Raw genomic sequence first — 27,906 nt, 5'->3', positions numbered from 1 at the left:
ATTATGTGGTCTCAGCGTGGGGTGGAAGTGTTGCAGCAGCCTGAGGCAGTGTGACTGTGGAGCACTTTGTGTGTGGGTGTGTGTGTGTGTGTGAGTGTATGAAAGCGTGTGCGTGCGCACGCACCCAGGGCTGAGAAGTGCTCCCATGCTGTGCAGTCTAACGAAAGGGCAGGTCAGCCATTAAATGGGCACTAATGCGGGAAATTGGAGGCCATTAGGCCTTTCTTTGTTGTTGTGCCTCTGTGTGGCTAGTTAGACTCTTGAGAAAGGAAAAGCCTTATTAGCCCCCACATGAACACAGAGAGTGAATATATGGGCCATTTAGCTTGGCTTCGAACAGCCTGCTGCAGATTGTAGGACGGCGTGCACGCAAATGTACAGCAGATTATATAGTAGGATTTCAAATGGTGTTAATGTGTCTAATGCGTTCCAGTGTTCTTTCCCCTCATTTCAAAATGAGACGAGCGTTTTGAACATTTCTAAACACTCTTGGCGGTTTCTGTTCAGATGCTTCAGCAGAGGTGCAGTAACAATAAAAAAGTTATTATTATTTTTGTATTCTTTCACATTCAGTATGTGAAAAATCTGTAACCCACTATTCAAAGCATTTAAATAAATATTTGATATATTAGATACATTACTACTTTAAGAATTTCTACTTTAAATACCTGAAATACTTCATTGTGACTTGTCTTGGCTAGGGGCCTGTAAGTGTGTTTTGCTCTACTATTATGTGGTATTTATGTTGAAGTCTCCTGTAAACCCCTTGCTTAATATTAAGCTTCACTTTGATGTAAATAGCTTCATGAGGGATCCCTGTGTGCACTGAAGCAGGTCGGTTCTCACCGCTCTTTAATTGCGTCAGTCAAATTTATCGCCCGCGGACAGGACGTGCACCGTAGTCTCTGCCTGCATTGGGAATTGCATAATTTGGCCAAATTTCAGAAAACATCTGAGAGTTAAATTATGAAATAAAGAAAGAAGAAATAAATAAACAGCTCGAGTGATATTTAAAAAAAAAAAGGGGGTTACACAAGTGAGTAAAGGCTGTACGGATCTTTCCACTGGAAATCAGTCCTCGCCGCATATTTAATCTGCCTTTGATAACCCTGCAGGACCGATGAATATTCTGTATGACTTGGTCTCAATTAGCCAAGTCTCCTCAAGTCAAGCCTGGGATTTAACAAGCAGCACACTGATCTCGCTCCCAGTCCCGGTCTCTTTTCTCTTTTTTCTACTTTTTTCTTGCTCATCTCTGTCAATATATTTCCCTCATTCCCTTTCTCACTATCTTTCTCATCCTCGCTACAGCGTCTACAAGGCAAACTGCTTATTAAAAATACAGCAGCTGTGAAACATGGCCTTCTTTGGGAGCAGCTGAGATTCAGAGTTTAGTTGGGGTCATTAGAGACCGAGTGAAGAGGGCTAGAGGGCTCGCAGGAGGCTAAAGTGCTGTGGCTAATTGGCTGCAATAAAGGAATTAAATTAGCTTGACATAATCTCTGCAGTGGGCACCTCATCCTACTTTGTTTTCCCTCTTCCCACCCGTCTGCAGCCTCACTCCAGCACCCCGGAGCTTCCCAGCGTTCCCAGGGCGCTCCCCAATACACACAGACCAGCTCCACACACCCACTAATAAAACGTGGAATTTGGTTTTATTAGCTTCAGATCTTTTCTTCAAAATGTATTTTATTAAGTCAAAATATGAAATGTGTGGTTCAAAACATGGCACTTTAGGCAATTAAGAGCGAGGAGCCGATTGCATATTATTGCAAATATTAGCTCAGACTTCCTGTGTCTGATTTATTGTTTAATAATGCATAAAGACATGTGTTTGTACTTGTGTACAGAAATTAAACATACTTTGGCAACACTTAATGAAAGACAAAAAAAAGTTGAATCTTTTAAAAGACGAATTAGGCTGGTAATGCTAACACAAAACACTGAGTTGTGTACTTGATCTGTCAACTCAATCCATCAAATGCCCTCAATTAGCTCTGGTTGTATTTGGAAATTCCCTCCGTTTTCATGTCTGCATCAACAAACATAAGATTAAAAGGCGTATTGTTTTAATTTATAGGAGGTTAAATAAACTGTTAAACAAAGAGCCTGGAAACAGGATGTAATTAAATTAATTGCTGCCACAAAATAGATGTATAAACTGATATGTAACAGAGGGCTATATATACAGCACATCTTGGTGACTGAGCGAACATAAATATTTTCATCATTTCATATTTTTCAGTGTTTTGGCTCAACAGAAAAGTGAAATTCTTCAGTTGTTTTGAGAGAAACAGTCATTATCAGTGATTATTTCTTCATCGTGAAATGCAGTCATCGCTGACTGATGCCTTCTTCGTTCTTCAGTCCAATATGAGGCACAACTACCTGTACCTGTCACCAAGAGCATGTTTCATGTCACTCCTCCCCTGAAAATATCAACAAGGGAATTATTCTGGGTGCAAAATGATTGTTTGTGATGTCTCCGCTCAAGACACCAGACATTAAAGGCTAATATCAGGGTTTGTTTTCTATTTACAGTGAGGATTGTCATATACATCATCTGAACTGTATGTAGTGTGTCATCACACATTGTCAGGATTTTCTTTTATTACAATCTGCCTCCTGTCAACTGTGGTTAGAGTGCAAAGAAATATTATGTATTGTACTACAAATTCAGAATCAGATTTATCTTAGTTGGAAATTCACTGTGGTTTAGTCTCAGCAGAGAGCACCACATGAACATCAGCGTTCATAATAATAAAGAAATGAACAAAGCTGTGGCAGAGACATGGTTTTAGTAAGGATGTGCAAATTTGAGGTGCTTCTACTTAATTTATATGTCCTCTCCAGAGCAGGATACTGCAACTTTTACTCTGCTTCACTACATTTTTGGAGTTAATTATGCGATATATAACAAATTTCATATAATTCTACATTTAAATCTTATATTTTTCCACTGTTTAAATATAAAGTACAGTGCTTTGAAATGCATAAAATTACCCAAATTAAAATAGTTAATTTCAACATAATCAACTACACTAGTTGAATACTACAGTGAAATACTGTTCACCCATTGAAGTATCAATAGCAATAGTTAAAAGAAAAAAAATTTTCTTTCAATATATTAAGCACATTTTACAAAAAAAAACAATTTAAGTAAATAACATGTACAAGGCAACAACGGTATTTGTCATTTTTTACATATAATATATTAAGTAACATTTACTTTACTTTACCTTTTATCCACAGGACGCAAATTATCTCAAAAATATGATACCAGAATTGCTACTGTCAGATTTAAATAGTTTATTAAGGAAAATGTTTATCCCACAGGGCAGCAGTGAATTTTTTCTACTGGATGTAAAATTTTACTTTTTACTGTATGTCATGTCTCAGGACCTGGTCATGCTTTAGAACTACACAAGAATTAACTGCTAATTAAATTGTCATGCAAGCAAGCATCATGTTGTGAACTGATAAACTTCTGACTGAAATAATGATTTAGACAATATCAGAAGAAAATTATAACTGGTATCTTTGAAAACCAAAATGTGATTTTCTTGAGTTGTCTTTATGACATTTAAATTTGGTGCAGGTCACAGTTGCACATATGATGTTCACTCGCTGGATCTTTGAAATGGATCCATGTGGGGCTTTGTGCTCAGCACACATCTGATTCTGTGTTTGGCCATGACAAGAACCAAACCTCCCAAACTTTCCTGGCATGTGTGTCATGTTTCTCCACTGACCCCCAGAGACAGAGAGAGAGAGACAGAAAAGGGGCAGCATGCAGCAGGGTGTCTGCAGGATAGCTGTGCAGAGGGCAGTTCACCCGAGCACTGTGGATAAAGCCAAGGTGTGTGTGTGTGTGTTTGTGTGTGTGTGCGTGTGTGTGGAGAAGCAAAGACAGATCTTTTACAGACTGCCTTGATCTAATTTTATGCACTGTGCAACACAGGGAGATTATGAAGTTCTTCCAGACATGTTTTGGGCACAGTTTATACAGAAATACACCTTTCTTTCTTTCTTTCTCTCACTTAACCTCCCTCCAACCTTAAACAAGGATGCCCAGTGTTTAGACGTCAATCTGATTTCTTCTGGGCGCACCCACAGGATTTAAAGTAAACTGTTCATCAGTAGACTCCCCTTGCCGTTTGTTTCAAAACAGGGGACACAATAGCAGGACTCCTGCTGGTCCTCAGCCCGCTGGCGACGGTGTTGGGATTTGATATTCTGTCATGTTTGGGTGAACGGCAGAGGGAAAGGCAGAGGGGAGGCAGAGGGGAGGCTGACGTCTGCTGAGGGCTGGAAAAATCATCAACTTTTTTTCATATGTCCACTGCAGACTCACTTTATACATTAAAGACGGTCATTTGTCAGTGGAGGTCGTTAAGATGGTCTGAGATTTTATAAAATGCAACAAACTCTCCTTGTGTTTTTTTTCTGTTTCGTGTCTTTATAATTGGTGAAGTGAAGCAGCGGCTACAACAAATCCAGCATGTGGATTTAGAGTGAAAGTGGCAGAGATCAATTGCTTGAGTGTCTCTTTAGAGCAAATCGAGGCTGTGACCGACATTGTTAAATTAGAAGGCTTATCGTCAGTGTGGTGAGCTTAGCCTCAACCTCCAGCTCTGTTGGTTGAATTTTCCCTCTAATTAGCTGAGGGAAGGTGCCTGTGCGCTGCTCTAAGCCTGAGGTCAGTTGATAGAGGCTGGGAAACACTCGAACTAAATCATTTTCCAAAACACACTCAGACACTGTGCTGAGAAACAGTGTTTCCTGGGATGTGCAGGAAATACAAACACCTGATAAACAAATCAGTTCCCTGTTAAATTCTACATTCGGAGGCTAAAATCTACAGCTGAACCACTCAGTGCAGCTTTTTGTCGTTTCAGAGAGCTGTGGTCCACATTACACGAGGTGTTGAAAAGCTTTGGCCAAGCTTAGCTTTATCCATCTAATTCAGTTACATTTGTTAAAGGCATCAGTTCACACTTCTTTTTACGGCTCACCTGGGGGCGGTTATAGCCGGTCACCGACTCGCTAATCCAGCCTGGAGCAGTTGAATTGATTGAAAACAGGCCAAACTTTTTAGGGCCTTTTATGAGAAAACATTATCCTTTGTTAACAGTAATTCTCAAATTATCACAAATTCTGCACATTTAACAAATTAACGATTACAATCAACAATTAAACAAAGCTACTAAAAATGTATATGTAAAAAAAAGACAAGAGGTATAATGTTTTAAACCATCTTACTTTGTCTCTCTTTGCATTTATAGTTACTTAGTATCCTCTCAATGTATTTGTGGACGTTGATTTATTCTTGTCATTTTACACAAAGCTCAAATGTAGAACCACAGTAACCTACATGTAGTCCCAAACTCTAAAGTGCACCTGGTGCACTTGCCATGTGCGTGTCTTTTGGTGTAAATGCTTTGTTTGCCGTGAAAGTGTGTGAGCTGATTGCTTGACTGCAAGAAAACTACAGCTCAGCTTTGTGTCTCAGAAACCTTAAAATCCTGCTGTTTGCGCAGAGCAGGTGTGAGGAGTGAGTGTGTGTGTGTGTGTGTGTGTGTGTGTGTGTGTGTTGCATTGTATTGTTGTCTACTTCAATTCTGTGATGCAGGAATGTTAATATCCGTTCTACCACTGCATGTGGTAATGACTTTCATCCTATACGCAATTCCAAAATTTTATTGATTTGTAGGAGCAGAGGATGAAAGCTTAAGCGCAGAGACATAGTCATAGAGCATAGTGTCATTTTCGCAGTTCATATATGTTCAAGTTGCCCAAGAGAATAACAAAAGTGAACAGTAACTTCAGATTATAACTATGTGATGTGAGGTGTCACATCAATGTGCCTTCCAGGACAACAGCACTATTCTCACCAAGGACTCTCCTTTCATTCATGGAGGGTGTGAAACAATCTTTGGAGAGTAACAAAGCTGTGTGTACAGGTCATCTACTGGCAGTCCATCAGCTTTGCTCCTCTATACAGAGATCCCTGTTCCCTGCAGGTTTGCTCACAGATAGCTTTCACCAGCTGTAGCCCCAAGCTGGAATCACAGCGAACTGACAGCCGGCCCAAGATTTTCAACACATTAGTGACAGTGATCACTGAGAGCTGTCCAAACAGGGAAAAGTTTATTTAACTGCGTTAGCTTCTCAAAATATCTAAAAGTGAAAGAGAGCTTGATACTCTTTTGCCCCCCGACCTCTCTTATATCTCAGCAGATCTGTGGAAACACTCACTCTATCAGTGGGCTTTAGTGGTTTTCCAGTGAGGCAAAGAATCTGCTCTGCTGTCTGAAACGCTAACAACACGAGTAGCGTACAGGTGTAAATCTAGTTTAAGTCAACAATGAAAACATCAGCTCTGTGTCACCTTAAGGAAAAAGTACGTCCACAGGATTAATCAGCCATCACTCCATGTAGAACATCTTTTATTTTGTGAGTAATATTATAGAAATAGTGTGCTGTCATTTAGTAAAGGCTTGTTGTTGGATTATGGATAAATGAGAGTCATTACATACTGCAGATTAAGAGCAACAGTGTGAAGCAGGAAAGAAGAACATGTGACTAATTAAAACCTTGCTGTCCTGCAGAAAAGAGGGAAAAACCAAGTCAGTGCTGATAAGGCACAGAGCTGCTGCTGCTGCTATGTGTGTGTGTACTTTGTGTATATAGAAAAGATATTGTAATTAGGTCCTTGGAGTGAAGAGAAGCAGTCTCATGGGGTCTCTAACAGATAGATGCACGCATTCATAAAACACACACCACACGCACTAATCACACAAAATGCGCTCGCAAACACCCGCACACACCAGTGGTCATTTCCCACCATCATGATGGGCAGATGACGAAAAGAGCTGTGTGACGAGGTGTTGCAGAAAAACATGGATTGACGAACCAACCAGAGGACCCCCAGTTGGAAACTATATAACACCCATTTCCATATGTGCACTCACGCGCCGTGCTCCCACACAGTCGAGCCATAAACTGTATCTGAAGTGTTGCTGTCAATAATGCATGAATGTGTCTGTGCTGGTGGTGGAGGACCAGCGTCTCGGACGGCTGGTCTTAATGAAGTTGGGCATTCTGCCTCGCTGTGCTGCCAGAAAGTCATGAATAAACATCAGCCGGCTAATTAAACTCAGCGCTGGCAACTGTACTTATCAGTAAACAAGCAGCAGTGAGGAGTCTTGCACATGCTCAGAGGGATTTGCAGGGAACGGAGGAATGGTAATACCAGATCTCCGCTTTCAGTTTGGTACAGTTTAGACTTTGAAAAGCAGTCGAGGACCTTGAGGAGAAGGAAGAGGAGTGAGGAGTAGAGAAGTTGTCGAGCAAAAGGCAGAGAATGAAAGATGGATAGTGGTAGCAAAAGCCACATGTGGGAAAAGGATGGATTGTTTGACCTCAGTATCAGAAAAATTCAGTCTCTATATTTTTCCTTAGTACTGTATCTGTGGTGGCTCAAAGTCAAGTTTCACAAAACGCACAAACAAATCCCTCACTGGCTGGATGCTCTCTAAAATGTAGATCAGTACCCACAGTTTATTGAAATTGCGACATGAGGCAGTTATTCTGCTTTAGAGTTATTACATAACTCACCAGTAAAATTGTTTTGAAGCTGTGTCATTACAGTCATTACAGTCTACGCATATCTTTACAGACACATAGTAAAAGCACTTCCTATGCGAAATGGTTTGTTAAACACACACACACACACACACTTTCTGGGAAGTTTTTGAATTGATGTCCAGGTTTTATGTTACTCTTACGCTTTAAAATAACATACTATCAGTCATTTGAAGATAAATAAACTTTCTTTGCATCTGGTCATTTCCTCCTCAGCCTGTAACTGTAACCTTCACGCCCGGAGGTGTCGATTCAACATGGAGCTCTACAAGCTGTCGGGGAGGAAAAGTGGCGGCGTCTGCCTCAACTGTCGCCACAACACAGCGGGTCGCCACTGCCACTACTGTAAGGAAGGCTACTACAGGGACCTGTCCAAACCCATCTCACACAGAAAAGCCTGCAAAGGTACAGCGCTCTTTCTTCCTTTGTTTCTGTCCGATTATGTAAGCACTCAGTTGGATTGGAGAGGTAACAGGAACACAATTGAATGCATCAGTGGGACGGAGGGAAATGCTGTGTCAGAGTGTCCATGCTGACCTCTGGTATATTTCAGACATACACAGCATCACAACCACTACTGAGATTATCAAACAGTTTTAGATGAATTACAGAGGTAGGTAGGGGGAAGCCAGCCGTCCTACATTCCTGTGCCTGTTTTGCCCTCATCTCCCTCTGTCAGCAGAGATGAGCAGGGGGTGTGTTGGGATTGTGGAGGTCGTGGTGGTATGGATGGGTTCAACTGGGTGTTCCCTCATCAATACTGAGTTATTTGGCTTCATTTGAGAGGAGGTGAGGGAATGACAGGACAAGCAAAACAAACAGAACCGAGGTGTGAAGTGATCCCCGGGTGCAGGTCAAACACAAATGACAATCTGGGAAGAGTCTGCGGTGGAAGGGCTGCAGAGAAAAGGAGGAGACAAAGCAGAAGTCAGTTTCAGAGAGGTGGCAAGGGTTTGAAAGATGGGAGGGAGCGACGGTGGTAGAAAGAAGAAGAAGAAGAGGAAAACACCCCCACGCAGGTGTGCTCACTACTCAGCGCTGGGATGAATCGCATGCCATCTGCCCACACCATAGCTAATAAGGGTCAAAGAAAGAGAGATGGAGGATGAGGAGAAGGAAGGGGGGGGGGGGCGGCGGGGGGCTGAAAAGAGAGAGGATATGTTTTCTCACCTCTTCTATAGCTGCAGGGAAAGATAACAGGGGCTGAGTCCCTGTGCAAACAAGCCCAGAGACACCTCTGAGTTGAGTTGCTCCCACTTCTAAAGGCAGTGAATAAGGGAATATTAGCTGCCTGCTGACACTGAGTCTTAGTGGGGTTTTTTTATGTAACATCAGCAAAATAATGTGCAGCCTCATTCTCTTTGCAAAAGATGACATGCTCAGTGCCGCTGGAATTAAAACATATGTCAGACGAACGCAGAAAGATGTCACACAAAGTTGCTTTACATCCAGCAGCCATATCGAGGACACATTTCCTTCCTTGCATGAACATAAATCCATAACAAATGCGTCCATGTTTTCACCCCTGCAGCCGCTCATGAGCGATGTTCCTAAACTGACATTAACACCTTCCGTGGCTTTGGGCCCATTCTCCTGTCGAGCAGGAATGCAAACAAGCATTCATCACGTCAGGATGTTTTGTATCATTAACCCCTATCCTCTGCTGTGTCTACCAGGCAGGCTAATTGTGGAGATTCAACCTCTTTTTTTTTTTTTTTTTTTTTTTTTGTTGTTTTTACATTCCTTCTCATGTGTCAAAGACTTGATTCTTTCAGCATCCCATAACTCACTTCTGTGGGGGGGGGTTCGTTTCTCGTAATGGAAAAGCTGCCTCAAGATCCTTCTGTGCTTTTCTCTGCAGAATTAAGAGACGTTAATGTGCACTTGCATAGAAAAGAAGCAGCTAAATACATTCAACAAAATGTGATCAAGCATATTTTGCCATCTATTCTGCTTAATAATTAAATCATAATTACAAGCTTACTATTATTTATCAGTTTACTGCAATTTTCTCCAGTGCCCTACAGATGATGGAGACCTTTTGATTCAGCAAACACCCAATTATTTCAGGCTGTGTCTGATAATTATTACCTTTCCACTGGTCACACTGGTGAGCCCGCTGACACTGGATAGACCTTTGAAGCGAGCAGGCGTTATTTAGGTTGGCACAGGAAAACAAATGCATCAGTGGTTTTGGTTGTAATGCTCCAAATCTCATTTCATGTTTTAAGATAAAATGTCATAACACATAACTAGAAAACAAGCTGTCTGCAGTAAGAATAATCTGTTTCCACTGATGTGGAAATCTGCTCTCATACGACAATGATGACTAATTAGATGTTGGGAAACGTTGGATATATGAGTCATGACGTAGAAGTCAAAACAAAGCAAAGCAAGTCAACAGCTATGAAAAATGCACCTGATGTGGACCTCTGACATCTGGAGTAAACTGACTATGTACAGTACATGTGCATCTGAATATGTGGGCCTGCCTCTATATTTTATGTCTGTGTAAAGCTTTTTGATAACTCGTGCTACTGCTTTGGACTCTGACAGGAACTCGGCCGTCTTCAACTACATCTGTCTTCCTTGCATGCATCCTGTCTCTGTGCAGGCCGGTTTTCTCATCTTACTCTGTCTGGAGCTCTCAGCCTTCTCACTAATGCATGACTCATTCATTTAGACTATTTCAGTATAACAAACTCAAGCCACATCAAAACTATATGAAATCATTAATTAATACCTAACTTAATTTAGTTAATAAACTTCAATCTATTATTATTATTTTTTGTTTAAATAGTTGGTCAGTCTGACAACTGACACAGAATGATTAATAAAGAATCAAAGGATTTAATTAAAATTGTAATTAGTTACAGCTTTAATAATTATAACAATCAAATAATACATTCTACAATAATATTATTGTTACACGAATATTACAATCCAATAACTCATCAGCAGGAGTGCAGTCATGTCATATTCTCATTATATTAACATCTCCAAACGAGTAAATAGCAAATCATCTCAGCCACACTAGATACACACTTCTGACTCCCTCACATTCTCTGCAGCCCGTGAATGTAAACACATTTCATCATCATTTATAAAATTGTCAGCTAACCCAAACGGTTTTGTTCAATTTAATCCCTGAAATTTGCCAGAGTTTCTGCACCTCCCACTCCTCCCAGCGCTGCGTGATCCTGAGCAAGCGCTGTCCAAGTTCTACAGAGGTATTCAGTTACATCAAAACCGACTTAGAATAAAGATCTGTGGTAATTACCCCAAGCTTACAAATGATACGAAGCATGAACTGTTTCTTTTGCCATTTAAAACATATTTTTGCAAACTATATTTGGAAAGTTACAGATGATGCTTTTAAGGATGTGTGTCATTGTATTGTACATGCTCTCTCTCTCTCTCTCTCTCTCTGTTAATGAAGTTAAACTTACCACACACAACTTTTTCCCCTACGTCAAACACCTTTATGTGCTGTCAAAGTCTTGCCCTGCTAAATTCTCCCAGGTTTACCACATCATAACTCACGATAATTCAATGAAACTCAAACCGCAGAACTAATTTCTGTCCGCTCTTCAAGCAGCATGAGCGCTGCACCGAAGTGACAGCAATTAAGAGGTTTGGTTATTCATTGAACTCAAAGAAAGAGCCTTATGCTGTGTGGCTTTTGGAAGAGGCTCGGTGCTGCAGGAGCACGGGCAGGTCGAGGAGCACAAGAGTTTGCTTTTATATGCGTAATACAATCCTCCCTGAAAGCAGCTCATTTCCATAGGAGGCCAATACAAGTAGAAGACTGCAGCAGCTCATTCACTGCAGAGCGAGCCCTGCCTGGTGGCTCCATTTAAACGCTGAAATGTATTACTTCACCCCTCATTGAGCAAGAGTGTAAACAGAGAATACGATTCAAACAGCATTTGCTTGTACGAAACACACTGGTCGTATTTGACAGAAAAACTGATTGGTTTAACTTAAAGTGGTGAGAGCTGAAAAGACCAAGAGATGCAGCACACTTTGAACATTTCTGACGTATAAATGAGGTAACCAGACTAAATTTAACTTTAAATTAATAAAATACATTAGCAATGTTTTCAAGAGCCCATCTTGATATGGAATCTGTAGTCTATTAAACAACAATGATAACAAATAATGAACTCTGCTATTGATAGCCTTCCTCAGAAGAACATCTACACATCATAAAATCAAACTTGATTAAGCTGCCATTGGATCTGTGACTGAGGCCTTCACATTGGAAGCATCACCCAGCATATGATTAGATTGGTCAGTGGGATGTGGAAGATATTTTGAATATAGATGAAAATTAGGCTTTAGGCTCCCTCTCCTCCGCATGTGTCTTCCATTGACACACTAGGGTTTTTTTTTTTCTTTCATCAACCACATGTAAAATGTTTGGTATTTGAAAAATATTGTTTTTTATGACTTCACTTTTTAGCGTCAGATTTGCAATCTGTGTGATGCTGATATCGCAGCGTGTTTTCAATTACAAGTACACACATGTGCAGTGTTTTGCATCATTCCCAAATACAAGCTCATGAGTCCAACATTTTAAGGTGCTCTCGCTCGCCAAATGCGAGAGTGTTTGGGTCACTGCGCCTTATTAATCAGATCAATAAAACGTTGACAGCCCAATAAGTGGGGCACGCCCTCTGTTAGATAAACACGTCATTTGGAAAGACGTGGATGTATAGCGCAACAACCCAACAACGCTGTCTCTTCCTGCTCTCTAAAGATACTTGTGGAGGCTCAGAAACCTAATTATAATAGAACACAGACTCGGGTAGCTTGGCTTCCCTCCAGGGCTAACAAATGATTCTTATTGGCACAGAGTCCACAATCCAAATAGGGGGGGGCAGTGCAGAGTTCAGACTTCAAACACAAACTTTATAGTAAACGATGAATGCAAAGTTCAAAATTCTCACACTGTGCAATCTCACTCTCAGGTCCAACCGCCTGCCTTTGAAAAGACCAAGAGCATTTTTCACTCTTTTCCCAGCCTCAAGAGCTTCTCAGTGTTAGGAATGTTGTCTTTATCTAGAATGATGGCATTTATACACGACTAATCCCTTCTGCGTTGCTAGAAAATGACCACAGGATCCCTTATGTACACACACCTAAAGCTCTAATCATAAACTTCTGTCACTTCTCCTTGCTGGACCTGTCGAGACGGAAAGGGCCCCTTGCTCTGCTGTCCCGATATCTCCCTGAGTCATCTGGAGTAGCCGTGAAGTGAAGCACACAGGCACTTAACCGTTAAGTGGACACACACTTAAACCTAGAAACTCTCACTCACACCTCCAGTAAACCAATACTTTAGCCGGTAGGTGGGTCATCCAGTCAGAGAGTCGACCAATTTGTCATTTAGGTGGACAGCGAGTGAGTCAATCAGCCCTCAAGTCGATGAGAAGGACCAATTGTGGAGGAGGAAAGGGAGGCTGAGTGTTTCCCACCTGTAAACCATGTGCTGTGCACGTTGATTTACTGGCAGGCTTCGGGCTCTGAGCTGTGGTTACAGACAGATGCTCTTAAAAATATAACCTGAGCTCTCTGAAGCTCCAACCACAAACGCACTTTGCCCTCCTGTTCCTCATTCTCCTCTGACATGCTCCTAAATTTACAGGCCTGAAGACGTGCTAGACCAGCCTCCACGCTGTTTATTGGGCTTCCTGAGACTGTGTGTGTGTGTGTGTGTGTGTGTGTGTGTGTGTGTGTGTGTGTGTGTGTGCCATTCCTCTCACCAAGCTAGACACAACTGAGCAATGAAAGCGGTGACAGATTGGCCTGATAAAGGCACTAATAGGTACACACACTTTAGGGAGGCTTTTGGAGTGTGATAAGAAGGGCGAACAACACAAGTGCTCACACAGACACACACACAAAGACGAGATAAGAGCAGCAACAGAAGCTGAATCACAGGAAACGGGCAATAGAGATAAAAGCAAGAGAGAGAGAGTAATAGTGAGCTGAGGCGTGGTGGCCTGCCTCCTGCAAAATGATGGCCTAAACCCGGAGGATGGTTTTCCTGTTGAGCATAACTTGTCAAAATATCCCCCAAAATATGTTGTTTTTAAAAGTCTGAGGTCGGTCTTGAAGGGAACAGGCACCATATTACATTACAGGTTTACAGCAGCGTTTCCCCTGAGGCCTGTTATAATATGGATCTCCCACAGAGCTTGTCTCTCATACAACCTGACTGAATGGCCGGTCGAAGATAACAGATGCACTAAACTGATGGCAAATTCACCCATAAACTCGAATCGTTCTCTGCAGTCAGATTAAAAAATGCTTCATCTTTTTAATTAGTAATGTTTGTTTTTGGTTGTATGCACAGGCTTCAGTGTTAAATAGCTGTTACCACTATCATCATTGCGACATTCACACATTTTAAAGACCAGTTTCATTGCAGCGTGCTGAAATGAGCACGTTGTTTCGAAGCTGTAATTTGGAACTGTGGGCTGAAGAGTCTGTATGGTTAGAAACAAAACAGGCCAAACCACTAAATACCCTCAAAAACCTCAAAGTACATGATTCAGATACGCCTTTGAAGCCTTTCAGAGTAACAAGTGACACAATGCAGAAACTTTTTCTGGGGAGGGGCAGCGAATGAACAGAGCTGGCTGAAATTCAGCATCACTGGTTTTACATAAGAAATCAACAGGAAATATAGCATGGTGGTGAGATTTTGCGGGTTTTGTGAGTAAAGAAATAAAAGTGACTGATGGATTAATACGACTGCTGTGCTCTGGATTAGACAGTCGGGAATTACAATATAGACTGTGAGCAACACTATTAATTCAACCACCCCTCTTTGCCAATAGATGGAAACAACTGTCAGACAACTCTTATTCAACGCTGATTTCCAACTTGACAGGGATTTGGCTGCGAAAGAAATCAAGGACCACGACTGGGGCGAGCAATTGTAAAATGATTACATTCCTGAAGCATATGTGTTCGATAGACCCCCCAGTTTGGGAGGAAATGTGACAGACGCTTTGGGCTCGCGTTCAAAGCCCGGCGTTCATCAGAAACAGGCAATTAGGATTATCCTCCATTATTTTATCATTTGGTAAACATGCACAGCCCTTTCTCTTTACCTCACACACACAGCTTGAGGTTCCACAGCCGCATGCAGAGGGTGGGGGCACGCACAGGCACAGGATTCAAGATCGTGCTGATACTGTGTGTTCGAAGCTTTTAATTGTGGTAGATGTAATAGACACAGGCTAATTAGCTATTAACCAAAATGTCAAGAAATGTCTTAAAGGATGTGTTGACCTTTCAGTCATGACAGTACACTCGCTACAGAATAAGTGTCACTCTGTCTCTGTGCACGCCTCCACCTCTCTCCCACCACCACCACCACCACCACCTGTTGTCGCCACCTCTGCTGTCATTGCTGCTGTGTACCCACTTGCACTCTCTGTAGATAGTACATGTTTGTATCTCTCCCACATGTGCGTGCGACCACTCACTTTGCCTCTCTTTCTTCCTCTGTTTCCTCACAGCATGTGATTGCCATCCCGTGGGTGCTGCTGGCAAAACCTGTAACCAAACCACAGGACAATGTCCCTGTAAAGACGGCGTGACTGGTATCACGTGCAACCGCTGTGCAAAAGGCTACCAGCAGAGCCGCTCGCCCATTGCCCCGTGCATAAGTATGTGGAACCCGTCTACTGAAAACATTTGAAAGGGAGGGTCGCACGGACACTGCAATGTGTTGATACACATACTTATGCGCACATCCAGCATCACACACAATAAAGCCAACACATAATCCAAAAGCTACACACCCCAACACCCTCTGCAGCTTTAGACACTCCCACACTGCTTAAACCCTCTCATCCCTTTCTTCAGACGAGTGCTTAGTGTCCAACTGTTCCTCTGACCACTAAATCTGCTAGCTTAAATAAACACACCATTAAACCAAACCTCAAGGTTATGGCAGCGCAGCCCTCTCCCGGCTTGTTGGGCTCCATAAATCTGAGTAAGGACGCAGAGCTGTTAACAGCAGCATCTTCAAGTCCCAAAATGTCTTAGATGGAAGTGCAGAAGGATTTGGGTTGAGTTCCAAAATCAGTCTTGCTTTCAGTGTCTCCTAACCACTAAGCATGCCCTTGCATTTGATGACTTAAAGCCCCCTTACTTATAATAAGAGCACTGGTTTATGGAAGTTGATCTCTTCTGTTGCAAACAGTGCACGTTAATTGTGGCTCTCAGCATTAGAACAGGATGTTAGGCATTGATTATTTTTATCTCTACTAGCTCTAGGATGTGTATGTATAGATAATCAACTTATGTGGGAATGTCGAGGTGTCAGACTTGCAGTGATCCGTGTGAGATGAAAATAAACTCTGGATTCTCTGGTTAGCTCTTTATAATGTAGCAGTAAATTTAACAGCCCCGTTTTAGATTGAGCATCAGTGCTTCCTAAGTTTAACATTTTGATAAACAGTGTAAATAAACAGCGATACTATATCTTTGACCTCACATATACCTTCCAGCACTGTCAGACATAAATCCACAAGTCACTTCTGAGAACCAAGAACATGATTTAAAAGAGAGGCTAAATATTGATAGATATTTAGATCGGTAATCATCAGTGCAATTACAAATACCCACATGAGCCTAAAGGGACCTTTAGGCATTGTTGTTTTGGCAGTGGTTGTTTTTCTTTTCATTATTTAGACCAATTTGTCATGGGAGGAGGCTTCGTTATGTTGACTTGTCAACAACAGGCACACACACATTTCCACTGATTCTGATTTATGGAGTAAACATACAGTAAATACTTCGAACATTCAGAGAGAAGGAAGCAGGTTTCCTCAAGCCCAGCCAAGAAAGTCGGACTTTACTTTACCAGAACACTTGGTTTCTTTCTACTGTATCTTCGCTCATGACGTTTGCACTGCTGACACCACTACTGTTGTACACTTTTTCTCACTTTGCATGCGCCCCCCACCTTCACGGCTAGGTGCAGACTTTTTGTTGAGCCCCTTCTTTTCTTCATGTCCACAGTCACAAAAATACATTATGTGTGTTTTAAATATCGTCTGTCTCAATCCTGCTCCTTTGGAGATGAGAGGGTAATCTCTTCCCTAAACACTTGAGTATGAAGGAGGGCTGAGAGGATCATACCTGTGGACTTCCAAACTGCTAGCAGCTCTGTTGTAGGTGACTCCAGCAGGGTGCAAAGCAGGAGGACAACTTTATTTGAGACTGTTGGTAGTTGACATAGTATTAGGTTGATCAGACAGGGAATGACATGCAACAAATGTCTGAGTGGAAATAAAACAGTGATTACATGGTCAATGTCTACAAGTCCCAGGCTGCTATTATACTAGGCATTCCTGTTGAGATTTAATCTATCAGATATATCATAGCGTGAGGAAAGAAGACTCCGCACTTCCCTCTCACTTAAATATTTTGTAAATATACAGTCCAAAATTAACATAACACGCATTTGCAAAAGCTCATCTATTGAAAATAAAAAGTCTGATGACGTCCTTTAATTTCTATGATTAATTGTTTCTAACAGTTGTTTTAAAACGACTTTATTAAATATGCACATTCATGCATACACGCTCAGACATAAACATGTGAACTGTACAGATGCATGCAACAATGAAACTGAAATCTATCTTTGTGTTTTTTTTTCTATGGGAGTAGAGATTCCAGTTGCACTTCCTACGACTCCATCCAGCAGCACAGAAGAGCCATCAGGTGAGTAGAGTCGATGCTTTTAAATTCACCTTTACGTTGTTACACAAAGCAAAGCGTGGTGTTGTGGATTTACTGTATCTAATAGATGAATGTGGGATTTTCCAGCTCTTCTACATCTCCCCCCAATGTTTTGCCACTAGTGTAAAAACAGACTACGAGATAAACTGGATCCCTCTTGCCCTCCACCTCGTTATTAGGGCTTCATGAATATTGAATCCATTAGCGGCAGCTCTGGGGTCTGCCTCCTTTAATCTCCCACAATTTCACAATTAATCAGTCTAACTGTGGCGCAGTAGGGTGTTGATTTGGTGTGCAGCACTGGGGCCTGGCAGTTTGTTTGATTTATGATTTTTCATCCCTCCAAACTCATTATTTCGCTGCCTGATGCAGTGAAGCAAGAGACGGCCTGACTGAGGAAACTAGATCTTGTACTCTAACGTAGGATCCAGTTGTACTTTCTTTAAGGACAGGGTATAACATTAGGGTTTGTTGTTCGACCACATACGTAAGCCAGATGATACATATGTCCTTAAATCTGGAAAACTATAAATTGTAGGTAATGATGAACTCCTCTCCTCTGGACCACAAGCTTTCTGATTGATTGAAGTTCTGGTTGTGAAACGTTGCTTTACATTACTGAACAGATATACCTGGGCAGACTCCGCTGGAGCAATAAGCTCCGCTTTTTGTCTTTTGGCCTCATGGCGGAAAGGTTGAGTCATCTGGCTCAGCGCATGTTCACACTGTGTCACCCATGAAGTTACAGGAGGCTCAAGGTATGTGAGTGTTTGTAAGAGGCTCCTGCAGCTGTTGTTGGGCCCTCTGAGGTCCCTAACTACGACTTCGATTGACAGCACAGCCGAGATATCCAGGGTCCCCAACCTTCCTCCTCCTCCTCCTCTTTTCTTTTCGCCTTCAGTCTCATTTTGCTCTCCTCCACCTCCTTCGTCTCCCTCTGTTTCACGCTTTGTCTTCACATAACACTGTGGGTGGTGCCGAGCTAGAAAATCTGGAGGTTCACTGCGCCCCCTTGTCAGGAATCTGTTCACTATTAGAGTGTAGGAAATTTCCTTCACCTTACTGAGGAGTTAAAAGATGAGTGAGACGACCACACTACTGAATATTAACTTATTTTCTCTTTTAACCTTTTGACAGTTAAAAGTTGTAAAATACATTCAAACATGTTTTTTCTTCATTTGGAGGAAATTTATATGCCCCCAGTTCCGAGCTGCTACGTGAAGGTTTGTCTGTAGCCATTTTGGATGCTACATCCGCTGATTAAACCATATCATTGAACTAATGTAAACACAACCTGAAGGGGACTGTGTAGTGGTTCGGACTCTGAAGCTACAGATAATCTAATTGTGGATCAGAGTTCTGGGAATCCCCTGTCATATGTGTAATGTGCGCGAGCCCCTTCAGTCCAGAGAGGTTGAAACAAAGCAGATTGGAGCCTGGAGCAACTTGATGGACGTCCTGTGTTGGTCATGTCAGAATCATGAGTATCCCAGGGTCCTGCTGGACCACCTGGGCTTGAGGCCCAGGGGATGCATATATTACCCTCTGAGCCTCTTCAGAAGGTCACAGAACAACCAACCTCTGCTCAGCCTGGTATTCGAACAGCTATGATATCACATAATACATGACTGCAAACAGATGTGGTCAATTTTATCAGAGCACTGAACAATATTTTCCATCTTACTCCACTACTATGACCTGCAGTACAGTTTACATTATTGTTATACATGTTTAAAAATACTAATTAGCACACTCTTTAATATTAGCAATAGTAATATTAGCAACAGTTGCATTAGAAGTAGTAACAGCAAGAAGAGGAAGAATATTGCTGCTTTTTATTTATGTATTTATTTATTGAAATTATTTATGACCTTAAATAAAATTAAAGTACAGACAGGAGTACAGAGACAAAAAGCAATGAATCAATTTAACTAGTTTTAGATTACTTTTGTCACAAGGAAAACAGGAAACCAAATTCATTTGGAGAAAATGCTAAAACTACATAACAAAAAAATTTAAATACAAAAAAAAAAAAAACATGAGGGAAAAGCCGAATAGAAAAAAGACGGAGGGGCAGAGGACACTGGTATGAAGGAAAGACACAGAAGAAGACGAAGAAGGCATGAAGAAGGATTCAGAAATCATTTAAGAGATGTTGAGGGCAAATGTGGAAATACACGTCACAAAGGTAAAATGTGTGTGTGTTATACTAGAGGGTGTTGGAGTGACAGCTGGAAGGCAGGTGCCTCATTGCGGCTCAGCCAAACAAGGGGGAATCCGATTTTTTTGGCGGTGGTGGTGGCGGTGGGAGGGCGTGAATGGAGGGTGTGAGGGAAATGGAGCGGTTATTAATTTGTCTCCTGCAGCAAGGCGCTCCCCCTTTTGACCACACTGATGGCTGGAATGCATGGAGAATACCTCCGATGGTGTGGCGCAGACAAAACACACATTGTGCTGGTGGGTCACGGATGGTGTGGGTCGCCACTCCCACGGGTCATGACAGAGACGTCTGCACGGCAACGAAATGTGGAGGAGATTAACCGCTGATGACCCTGTGATGGCCGCCCGGGCCTGTCGGGATACACAGGATGTGAAAGTAACTAATGATGATGAGGAGAAGGAGAATTGGAGTGACGACGATGAGGCTCATAAGGGTGACGAGGTTCAGTCATATATATATGTGTGTGTGTCTCGTCTGAGGCTGGAAGTGATCAGAATCTGTGGCGGACCCCTCCTTGGATTTTTTGGACATGAGTCTTGCCTCACCCACCCTGTTTAGTATTCTGTGACTCCACTGCTCTTTACAGTCATGACAACAGGGGATCTTATTACGCTGCTTAATTATACGAGAGAGTGAGCGAAGAAAGAGTGATACAAGACGTGTTTAATAGGAATACGGTATCAGTATAAAACTCTTCAGGAATTCAGTTTCTACTCCTGTGTTCAAAAAACTTTTTAATGACATGAAATACTTGGCAGGATTATTTCCTCTTTCCATGTGTAACCACAGGCTGATAACCAATAGGAGTCCCCACTGACTCATCTTAAAGTCATCGGTTACAGTAACAGAGGACGATCCAACCGATGGGAGCTGATTGCATGCCACCCTAGAGTAAGAGTAAAGTCTTCTTCGGTTTCTCCGCTGGCTGTAGTTTGTCAAAACAAACCATCTTCTACTTTCCGACAATACAATGGGAGAAGAAGTGGAGGGCTCCTTCTCTTTCTGTCTTCTTTCTCTCCCTGTGTCCTTGCTGGACAGGATCCAAACTCACAGCTCTGGTGTGAGCAGCCCAGCGCAGAGCAGAAGAGGATAAAGGCAGGGCAGCACACTGGGCTCCATAATCTAATTACATGCTTTATTTGCCGCAATGTGTTTCTCAATCACTGTGTTTGAGGGAGAGAGCCCTCCTCCCAAACTGTCATTTACACCTCCTGGTCTCTGGTACCTCTGATACTGAGAGTATGTTGTATCCAGACCTCAACCCAATAGACATGCTATAGAAACGACTTGAAGAGAGCCACACATGAGACGTCCAAAGAATATGACAGAAATAAAAGCAGTTCTGCAGGAAGAATGAGCAATTTGTTACTGTCAAGTATTTGTTATTACTCTTGATTTAGATGAAGATCAGATGTTTTATGACAAATTAATGCAGAAAACCATGAAATTCCAAAAGGTTCACATACTTTTTCTTGCCACTGTATTATTTTTGAATACTTTCTCATTTACTCTCTTGCAATTTGGAAGACAGTATTGCACTGCAAGTGTTTTATTTGACAGCCTCATTTACAAATTAATTTTCATACACATTCTTAATACAAAATACAATTGACTGTCATGTATTATTATAGATTTAACCACACAGGAGTAAGTAGTTATTAGTTAGTTTTTTAGAAATTCATTCACAACAAATATTTTCCCCTTTTTTTCCCTGAACAGCTGCTTTTTTATCACTATCTAATATTTTGTGGATACTAAAAGTTGAGTTTCTGAATAGATGCGTATTGTTTTTGAAGTAGTTATCTCCTTAAATCAGTGTGTTACTTTTTAGATTTCTGCAGAGACCGTATCTATGAGGCACATGCATTACAGTATATACTGTATTTATACTATATAGTGTTTAAACCAATTACCAACTGTTAAAATTGGTAATATAATATAAAAAAAATACATTATTTCTTTTATTAATAGTCAGATTGATGCCCAGAGAAATTAGTACCTAATGTCATTATCTTGCATTGTGCAAAATGCAAATATGTAAAATGATCAAACATTGAATGTTGTATTCTGTCCCCCTAACATTTAAGAACTGGCGAATGGTAGTTGTTGCTCATCGTTTTAATGTGGCCATTGTTGTTGTCTGCTTGCAGCACCTGTTGCCTGCACACAATGAATGTTAAGGGTCAGTAAGCAAAGTTGTAATGGGTATACACAAGCTTGTACACAGCGTTGTCTACCACATTTTTTTACATTTATGATGATTTTTATGATGTGCCATTGTACTACTACTTAAAAAATAGTAACCTTTTGGCTCAAACCAGAAGAACTGTACAGTACTCTGTCCCGTCAAAGAACAACTTGAGTAAGAAGTGTCCCAAATGAAAACGATTAGCTTTAAGGGTTGTACAGCACTTTGATAGAAGGGGCAAAGGTCCAGCTCTCAGTTACACACTTCTCATTGCTGTGAAAGGCAGGAAACAAAGCGCTGTAGTAACTACATCTGCTCAGAACACCCAGAGCACATTTTAGCTCAGTGCTACTGGACTGCTCCCACTTCCCTTGCTTGTAACATGCACACAAAGGGAACATTTGTCCTCACGGTAGGGGACTGCCTGGCCCTAAATGGGGATCTCGGGGCGCTCTCAGCGGGACCTGGAGTTGTGTCTCAGGGGTACACTAATGGGGAACGAAAGGCTATCAAAGAGAAGTATCATGATGGCATCAAGGGGGGTTATGGGAAAACAAAAGCTTCTTTTCCACAGCTCCTTCTCGAATCATTTACATGGTAATCAGGTGTAGCTCATATAGACTCCTCTGTTTCATTTACTTTGCCTGTGTTTGTTACTCTCTCTATTTTCTGCCATATTACCAGCTTCAGCTTTGTGGCCTTGCTAACACGCCTGTGAGGCTTTGGGGCGTTTTTTTGCTGATCTGGTCCTGATCCTCCTTTTCTTCATCCCACCCCCCTGATAAACTTCACTCTGCTTCTCTTCTTCTTCTTTTTTTTTTTTTTTTTTTGTCAACCACTCCACCCCGCTGCTCTCTACCAGTATCCATTCTCCCACCTCCTTCCTTTTTTTGGGGGTGCATTTTTTCTTGTCACGGTGTTCCCCAGGCAACCTCATTCAAACATAGTATAAAAGGGAGTAAAGGCATGGAGCTAAGATCTCATCACAACAATGCAGTTTGTTCATATTCAGGCTGCCTGAAAGGTCCAGTACTGCTTCCACCACCCCATTACTATGCTCCAGTACTGTCCAGCCACCTCTTCCTACCTCTTTAGTTTCCCTCTTTTGTTTTACTATACTCATTACAACTCACAGCACTGAAGCAGAAAAGAAAATCAGCACTCTGGATCCAATTTATGCCAGTTGGGAAAGGGCTAAAGGACGAGAGAAAAAAAAAGACAAACTTTTCTATGATATGGCGTCACCTCACATTATTTTGGCTCTCGCCATAAGTGGCTGGCAGTGTGACAGCACGGCATGGGGTAATCACTGAAGCTATGAACTGGGATTTCAGGGGCCAGCAAAGTGGAGGGTGGAATGGCCTGTTGCCTCCTTCACCTCATGGTAATCTATCATAAAAATGAAAGCATATGCATACCCCCTGTGTGAAGGTGTAGAGACAGAAAAGGCAGCAACAACAAATACAGTGGAAGAGTAACACTGCATCTGTCCCTGTATATGAAAAGTCACATCTTGAATTAGAGAACTTACCTTACTTACTTACTTACTTTACATCTTGCATCATATTTGCACATGATATATACATACATACATGTTGAATTTAATTTAACTGTGTCTAGCAAAAATAAAACCCCCTGTGAGATTGTATCCAAAAAATAAATCAGCTCAAAGTGTAAATACATGGTCATCAGTACACATTTAGATGTACTGAAGTCACTATTTGCATTAAATGAACTATCACAGGGCTCCACAGTGATACATAAACAAGTGTGTATGAGCTTCTTCACAGCAGAAGGCCGTGAGGCGTTTTGGGTGACCCCCTGCATGAGATATTTATTTGTTCATGGCATCCAGAGTGGACATCCCGTCCCCCCACTAAAAAGGGTCCTCTGCTTCATGGATGACTAATTTTCCCTTCCTGACCTCCCTTTTGTGTTGCATTGACGCCCTTCTCAACCCCCCACCCTCCAGTCTGTCCAATAGCTGCCAGCCCTCAGTGCTTTTTTTCCTCTGTCCACACTGCAGTTAATACTAAAGCTTGACATGGTCCTCGCTGGGGCCTTCAAGTGATCCCAAAGTTGTGGGTTTATTTTTTTCAGAAGGTTGTGAGCTGAGGTGGCAAGTTGGAGGGTTTATTCCTCCACCACAACTAATATACTCAGAGCATATTCTTCCAGCGGTGACCCCACACAGTTAGACAACTAGAAAGATGTGTGCCCACCTGTCAGCCAAAAACAATTATGTAAAGAAATCCTGTCATCATTATTGTTTTCCAAAACTGGACAAAAGGCTTCTTTCTGTTTTTTCTTTCTTTTATGTCTTTGTCTTCTTGCTAAATCCACTTTGCAGTGAGAAAAAAAAAAAAACAACAGCAGCCTTCTCTGCTCAGTTTTCAGTTTTAGATTCAGGAAGGAAAATTGAAAAAAAAAAAAAAAAACTATCTTATGTTTAATTGCCCCAGCCTATTTATATTTATATTTATATTTATCTTCAAGATTTCTGTCAAAATGCCTTTGATAAAAGCCTGGAAAGAATTTCCTGATTAAAATGAAAAGTCGTGTATGCTAAGGCCTTGCAAATTACAGTGGGTTATGGACCTGTGTAAAAATCACCTACAGTGATATTTATAATGTTATATATGTTATATATTGTATGTTATAATGTTATATTATATAATTGCATTCAAAGAACCCACACAATTAAATAGTAAAAAACAACACAGCATCCATTTTACTACATAATGCACCCGTAATTACTTTTCTCCCTCAAACCTACTAACTACATTTTCTCCCATTGTATTGTTGCAGACTGCGACTCTTACTGCAAGGCGTCCAAAGGCAAACTGAAAATCAACATGAAGAAGTACTGCAAGAAAGATTACGGTGAGTCAACAGACAAACACATAGCTCACCAGTGACCTGGCATTCTGGGGTTTCATGTGAACATGTGCTGTGATGGAAGAAACGCAGTTAATTTTTTCACTCACTGGGGTGCGGTTAGAAAAACGAAGTTGGTCATATCCTACAGACGAGTGCATTAAAGTTTTTAGGGGCGATGGAATCACTCCGTAACATTTTATTCCTGTGATGTGCATGTGTTCTCACTCCTTTTGGTGCTAAAGTTTACAAGAGAAGTGTTTTACTGATGCCCTGCTCTGGCTTTCTTAAGAGGGGGACAAAGGATCAAAGAGAGGTTAGCAGATCTTCAAGAAGGAGGAGAGAAGCAGACAAACAGAAGGGAGAGAAACGGCAGGATAAAGAAGGCCGTGGTGTGTGTGTGTGTGTGTGTGTGTGTGTGTGAGAGAGAGAGAGAGAGAGCCGAGCAGATAAAGAAAAGGCACTGTGATGGACAGTGAGTGCTCTCTAAGAGATCCTCATTAAGGCAGCCGACTTCCCCCCACAACTGATGCATTTCTTGCTGCATTCCTGTGACCGTCTGTCCACCATGCCATTCAAGGTGTGGATAAGACAGATGACCTCTCCCCTCTTTCCCTCCCTCTGTCCCCTCCCCTGATTTAAGTCAGGCAGCTGAATCGGTCAACCAAGCAGAGGCATCCTGCAGCATACCTCAGCAGAGTGATGGACAGGCCTGCCCTTTGTTCTGCAGGGATTTGAAGGAATTAGGGGTCAGCTTATAGACACCTCCTCTTCTACTAGTGCCTATCTTGCTGCTGGTGTCATGACAAGAACCTCATTTTTGAAATATGCACTAGTTCAAGCATCAATGTGTCACCTACATGGTTCTCTGTACACTTTTCTGGTTTGGCTGAGAAGCAGATAAATTCAGGTTTATTTTTTTTTATCTACAGTTAGAGACAAGAAGCAGTCAAATATTTATCAGTAGAACAGTTAAGTCAACAGCTATGTAACACCTGAATGATTAAAGCTGGCAGAATCTATCTATCGAGGGTGAGGAGGTATAGAGGAAACGTGACAGCAGGATTTCCTGCAGGAGAAACCATCACTCAACACATACTGAGTACCCTCATGTGCTGTAGGTGCGTCTCCGAAGACAATCAAGTGAAGCCAGGATCTGCTGGTACTGCTATATGATGATACCAAGTGATAAAACCAAGACAAGGACAAGGACACAGTTTCTGTGTATATGCAGGAAAGATTATTAGGGAGGGTGAGCAGAAATGTGAGCCAATAGGAACTCTGGATTTCAGTAGCATTTCATTAGACTATAAAACTATAAGGTAAACTATTGATTAAGTACATACGTAAGTGTATGTATATCCATGCTAATTTAAAGCACTCATAATTAGGAGAAGAACAACAATTAAAAAAACTTTTTAAAAAACATGTCAGTTACTGTTTCCCTTCATTCAATCCAGTTGTCCACCATTAGTATTAAATGGTAGCATCATCTGCTGTGTAATTCACTTTCTCCCTGGCCTCACAAGGGGGACTGCAGGCCATGTAAATGAGAAGCTTCTGATCATAACCATCCATACTTTGCAACAGCATATTCGTGATTCATAACAGAGCAGAACGAGATGCCCTGTAACAGTGTTTATGAGACACAAGCTCAGTGAGGCTGATGGAAAAGTCAAACACGATGTAAATCTACTGCATAAGTTGAGAGAAGAACACAGCTTTGGAGTGTTTAGAAAAGATCAGCGGGGGAGCTGGGCTCCACGCTGCGCGGGGAAATGATGCTGCAAGCTTCTGTGGTCAATATACAGACACGCATAAAGAACCACGGGAGGGAGCGGGGTGCAATTAGACGGTGGAAATGTCTCATCCTAGAAAAATCCCTGGGACAACTACTCTAAGCTTTTTAGTGATTGTTGTCCAAACACAAACAGAGGAAACAGCACCTGGTGGCAGCTGGTAGGTGCAAGGTGCTGCAGAGGTCACCCTTAGGTCAGAACAGATGAGGAGACGAGGAGATTTATAGGCACAACACAGGTCAGGACAACAGTATAGCGGAGTCTAAAGGCTTTTCAAACCTTTAGGACTTTACAGAAACTAATCTGCTCATTGACTTTCTTGTTGAGAGCCACTATCAACAAACAAGTTTTAAATGTACAGGCTGATTTGATCGAGTTCTTGGAGTCTCAGGTAGTACAAGAATGAAAGAAAGTTACTGTCCCTGTACAATAAATAGCTCCTACATGAAAAACTTGTTATGTTTCCACTTCATTTTTTTTATGGTTTAAACAGCCAAAGCAGATTTTGTTACTCTGGACAGAGCCAGACTGTTTCCCCTCTGGCTTTTATGTTAAAGTCATATTCATATTACCAATGATAATATTAATAATAACATACTTTAATGATCCACTTGGTGAAACTGTGGCTGGACAGTTGCCAGACAGTACATATCAGCTCTACTACTGTGTTTTTGTGTCTTGTCCAAGGAGCCAGGAGGAAGCAAAAATCGAACCACTAACCCTGGGGTTTGTAGATAACTGCTCTACCAACCCAGCTACTGTCACCACAACAACATGGTATATACAGGAGAAAAGGACTGAACTAAAATGTTACTTACCAAGAAGGTTTTGTTTGATTTTTCCAAACCTTCGGGGCCACACCACTGTGTTTTACCTGAACGCTCTTCACTGTTCATAAAGCGTGAGTCAGTCACAGCAGGGATCCAACATGTACGGTTCAAAAACCTGCCCTGCATGCAGGATATACTTTTAGTGGTGATGTTCAATCTCCATTAGTTACTACACTGAAGGTGAAACCAGTGTAACAAGGTGGTTCATAAGTACAGAAGAACTATAATGGAACTTAATAGAGATTTGGTCAATAAAATACATATTGATATGTTCTTGGGGTGGGATCCATGAAAGGCAGCCCTCTCTTTCCTGCCTTTATTCACTCTTTATTTCTCTCCCTCTCTCCCTCTATGGACCGTACCAGTTCATTTATCATATGATTTCACTGAGTGTCTTTCTAGCTAATGTCTCTAATAGCCCTAACCTACCGTCTAATCACATTACAAATCATACTGCTGTGTCAGTGGTAATGGACATAATGCATGGGGAGCTGTATATCATAACTGCAACGTGCACCAGCCTTTTCCACTGAGGATAAAAACAGTATTCAAACTGCACAAGTAAGGTTACCAGTA

The 27,906-nt window shown here is 41.6% G+C and overlaps 1 protein-coding gene across 1 annotated transcript in view; it reads left to right on the top strand.

Moving 5' to 3' along the window:
• The window catches only part of ntn1a (netrin 1a), a 49,684-nt gene that overhangs the window by 18,834 nt on the left and 2,944 nt on the right, over window positions 1-27,906 (top strand). Inside the window, exons 3-6 of the mRNA XM_026358875.1 lie at window positions 7,864-8,052; window positions 15,183-15,332; window positions 17,344-17,397; window positions 24,633-24,707. Of these exons, the coding sequence (XP_026214660.1) occupies window positions 7,864-8,052; window positions 15,183-15,332; window positions 17,344-17,397; window positions 24,633-24,707 (468 nt within the window). The remainder of the gene's footprint in view (window positions 1-7,863; window positions 8,053-15,182; window positions 15,333-17,343; window positions 17,398-24,632; window positions 24,708-27,906) is intronic.

Source organism: Anabas testudineus, chromosome 1 (genome assembly GCF_900324465.2).
Source record: "Anabas testudineus chromosome 1, fAnaTes1.2, whole genome shotgun sequence".
Classification (NCBI taxonomy): domain Eukaryota; kingdom Metazoa; phylum Chordata; class Actinopteri; order Anabantiformes; family Anabantidae; genus Anabas; species Anabas testudineus.
Note: the sequence above shows the minus strand (reverse complement) of the source record. Positions and strands in the feature narration are given on the sequence as shown.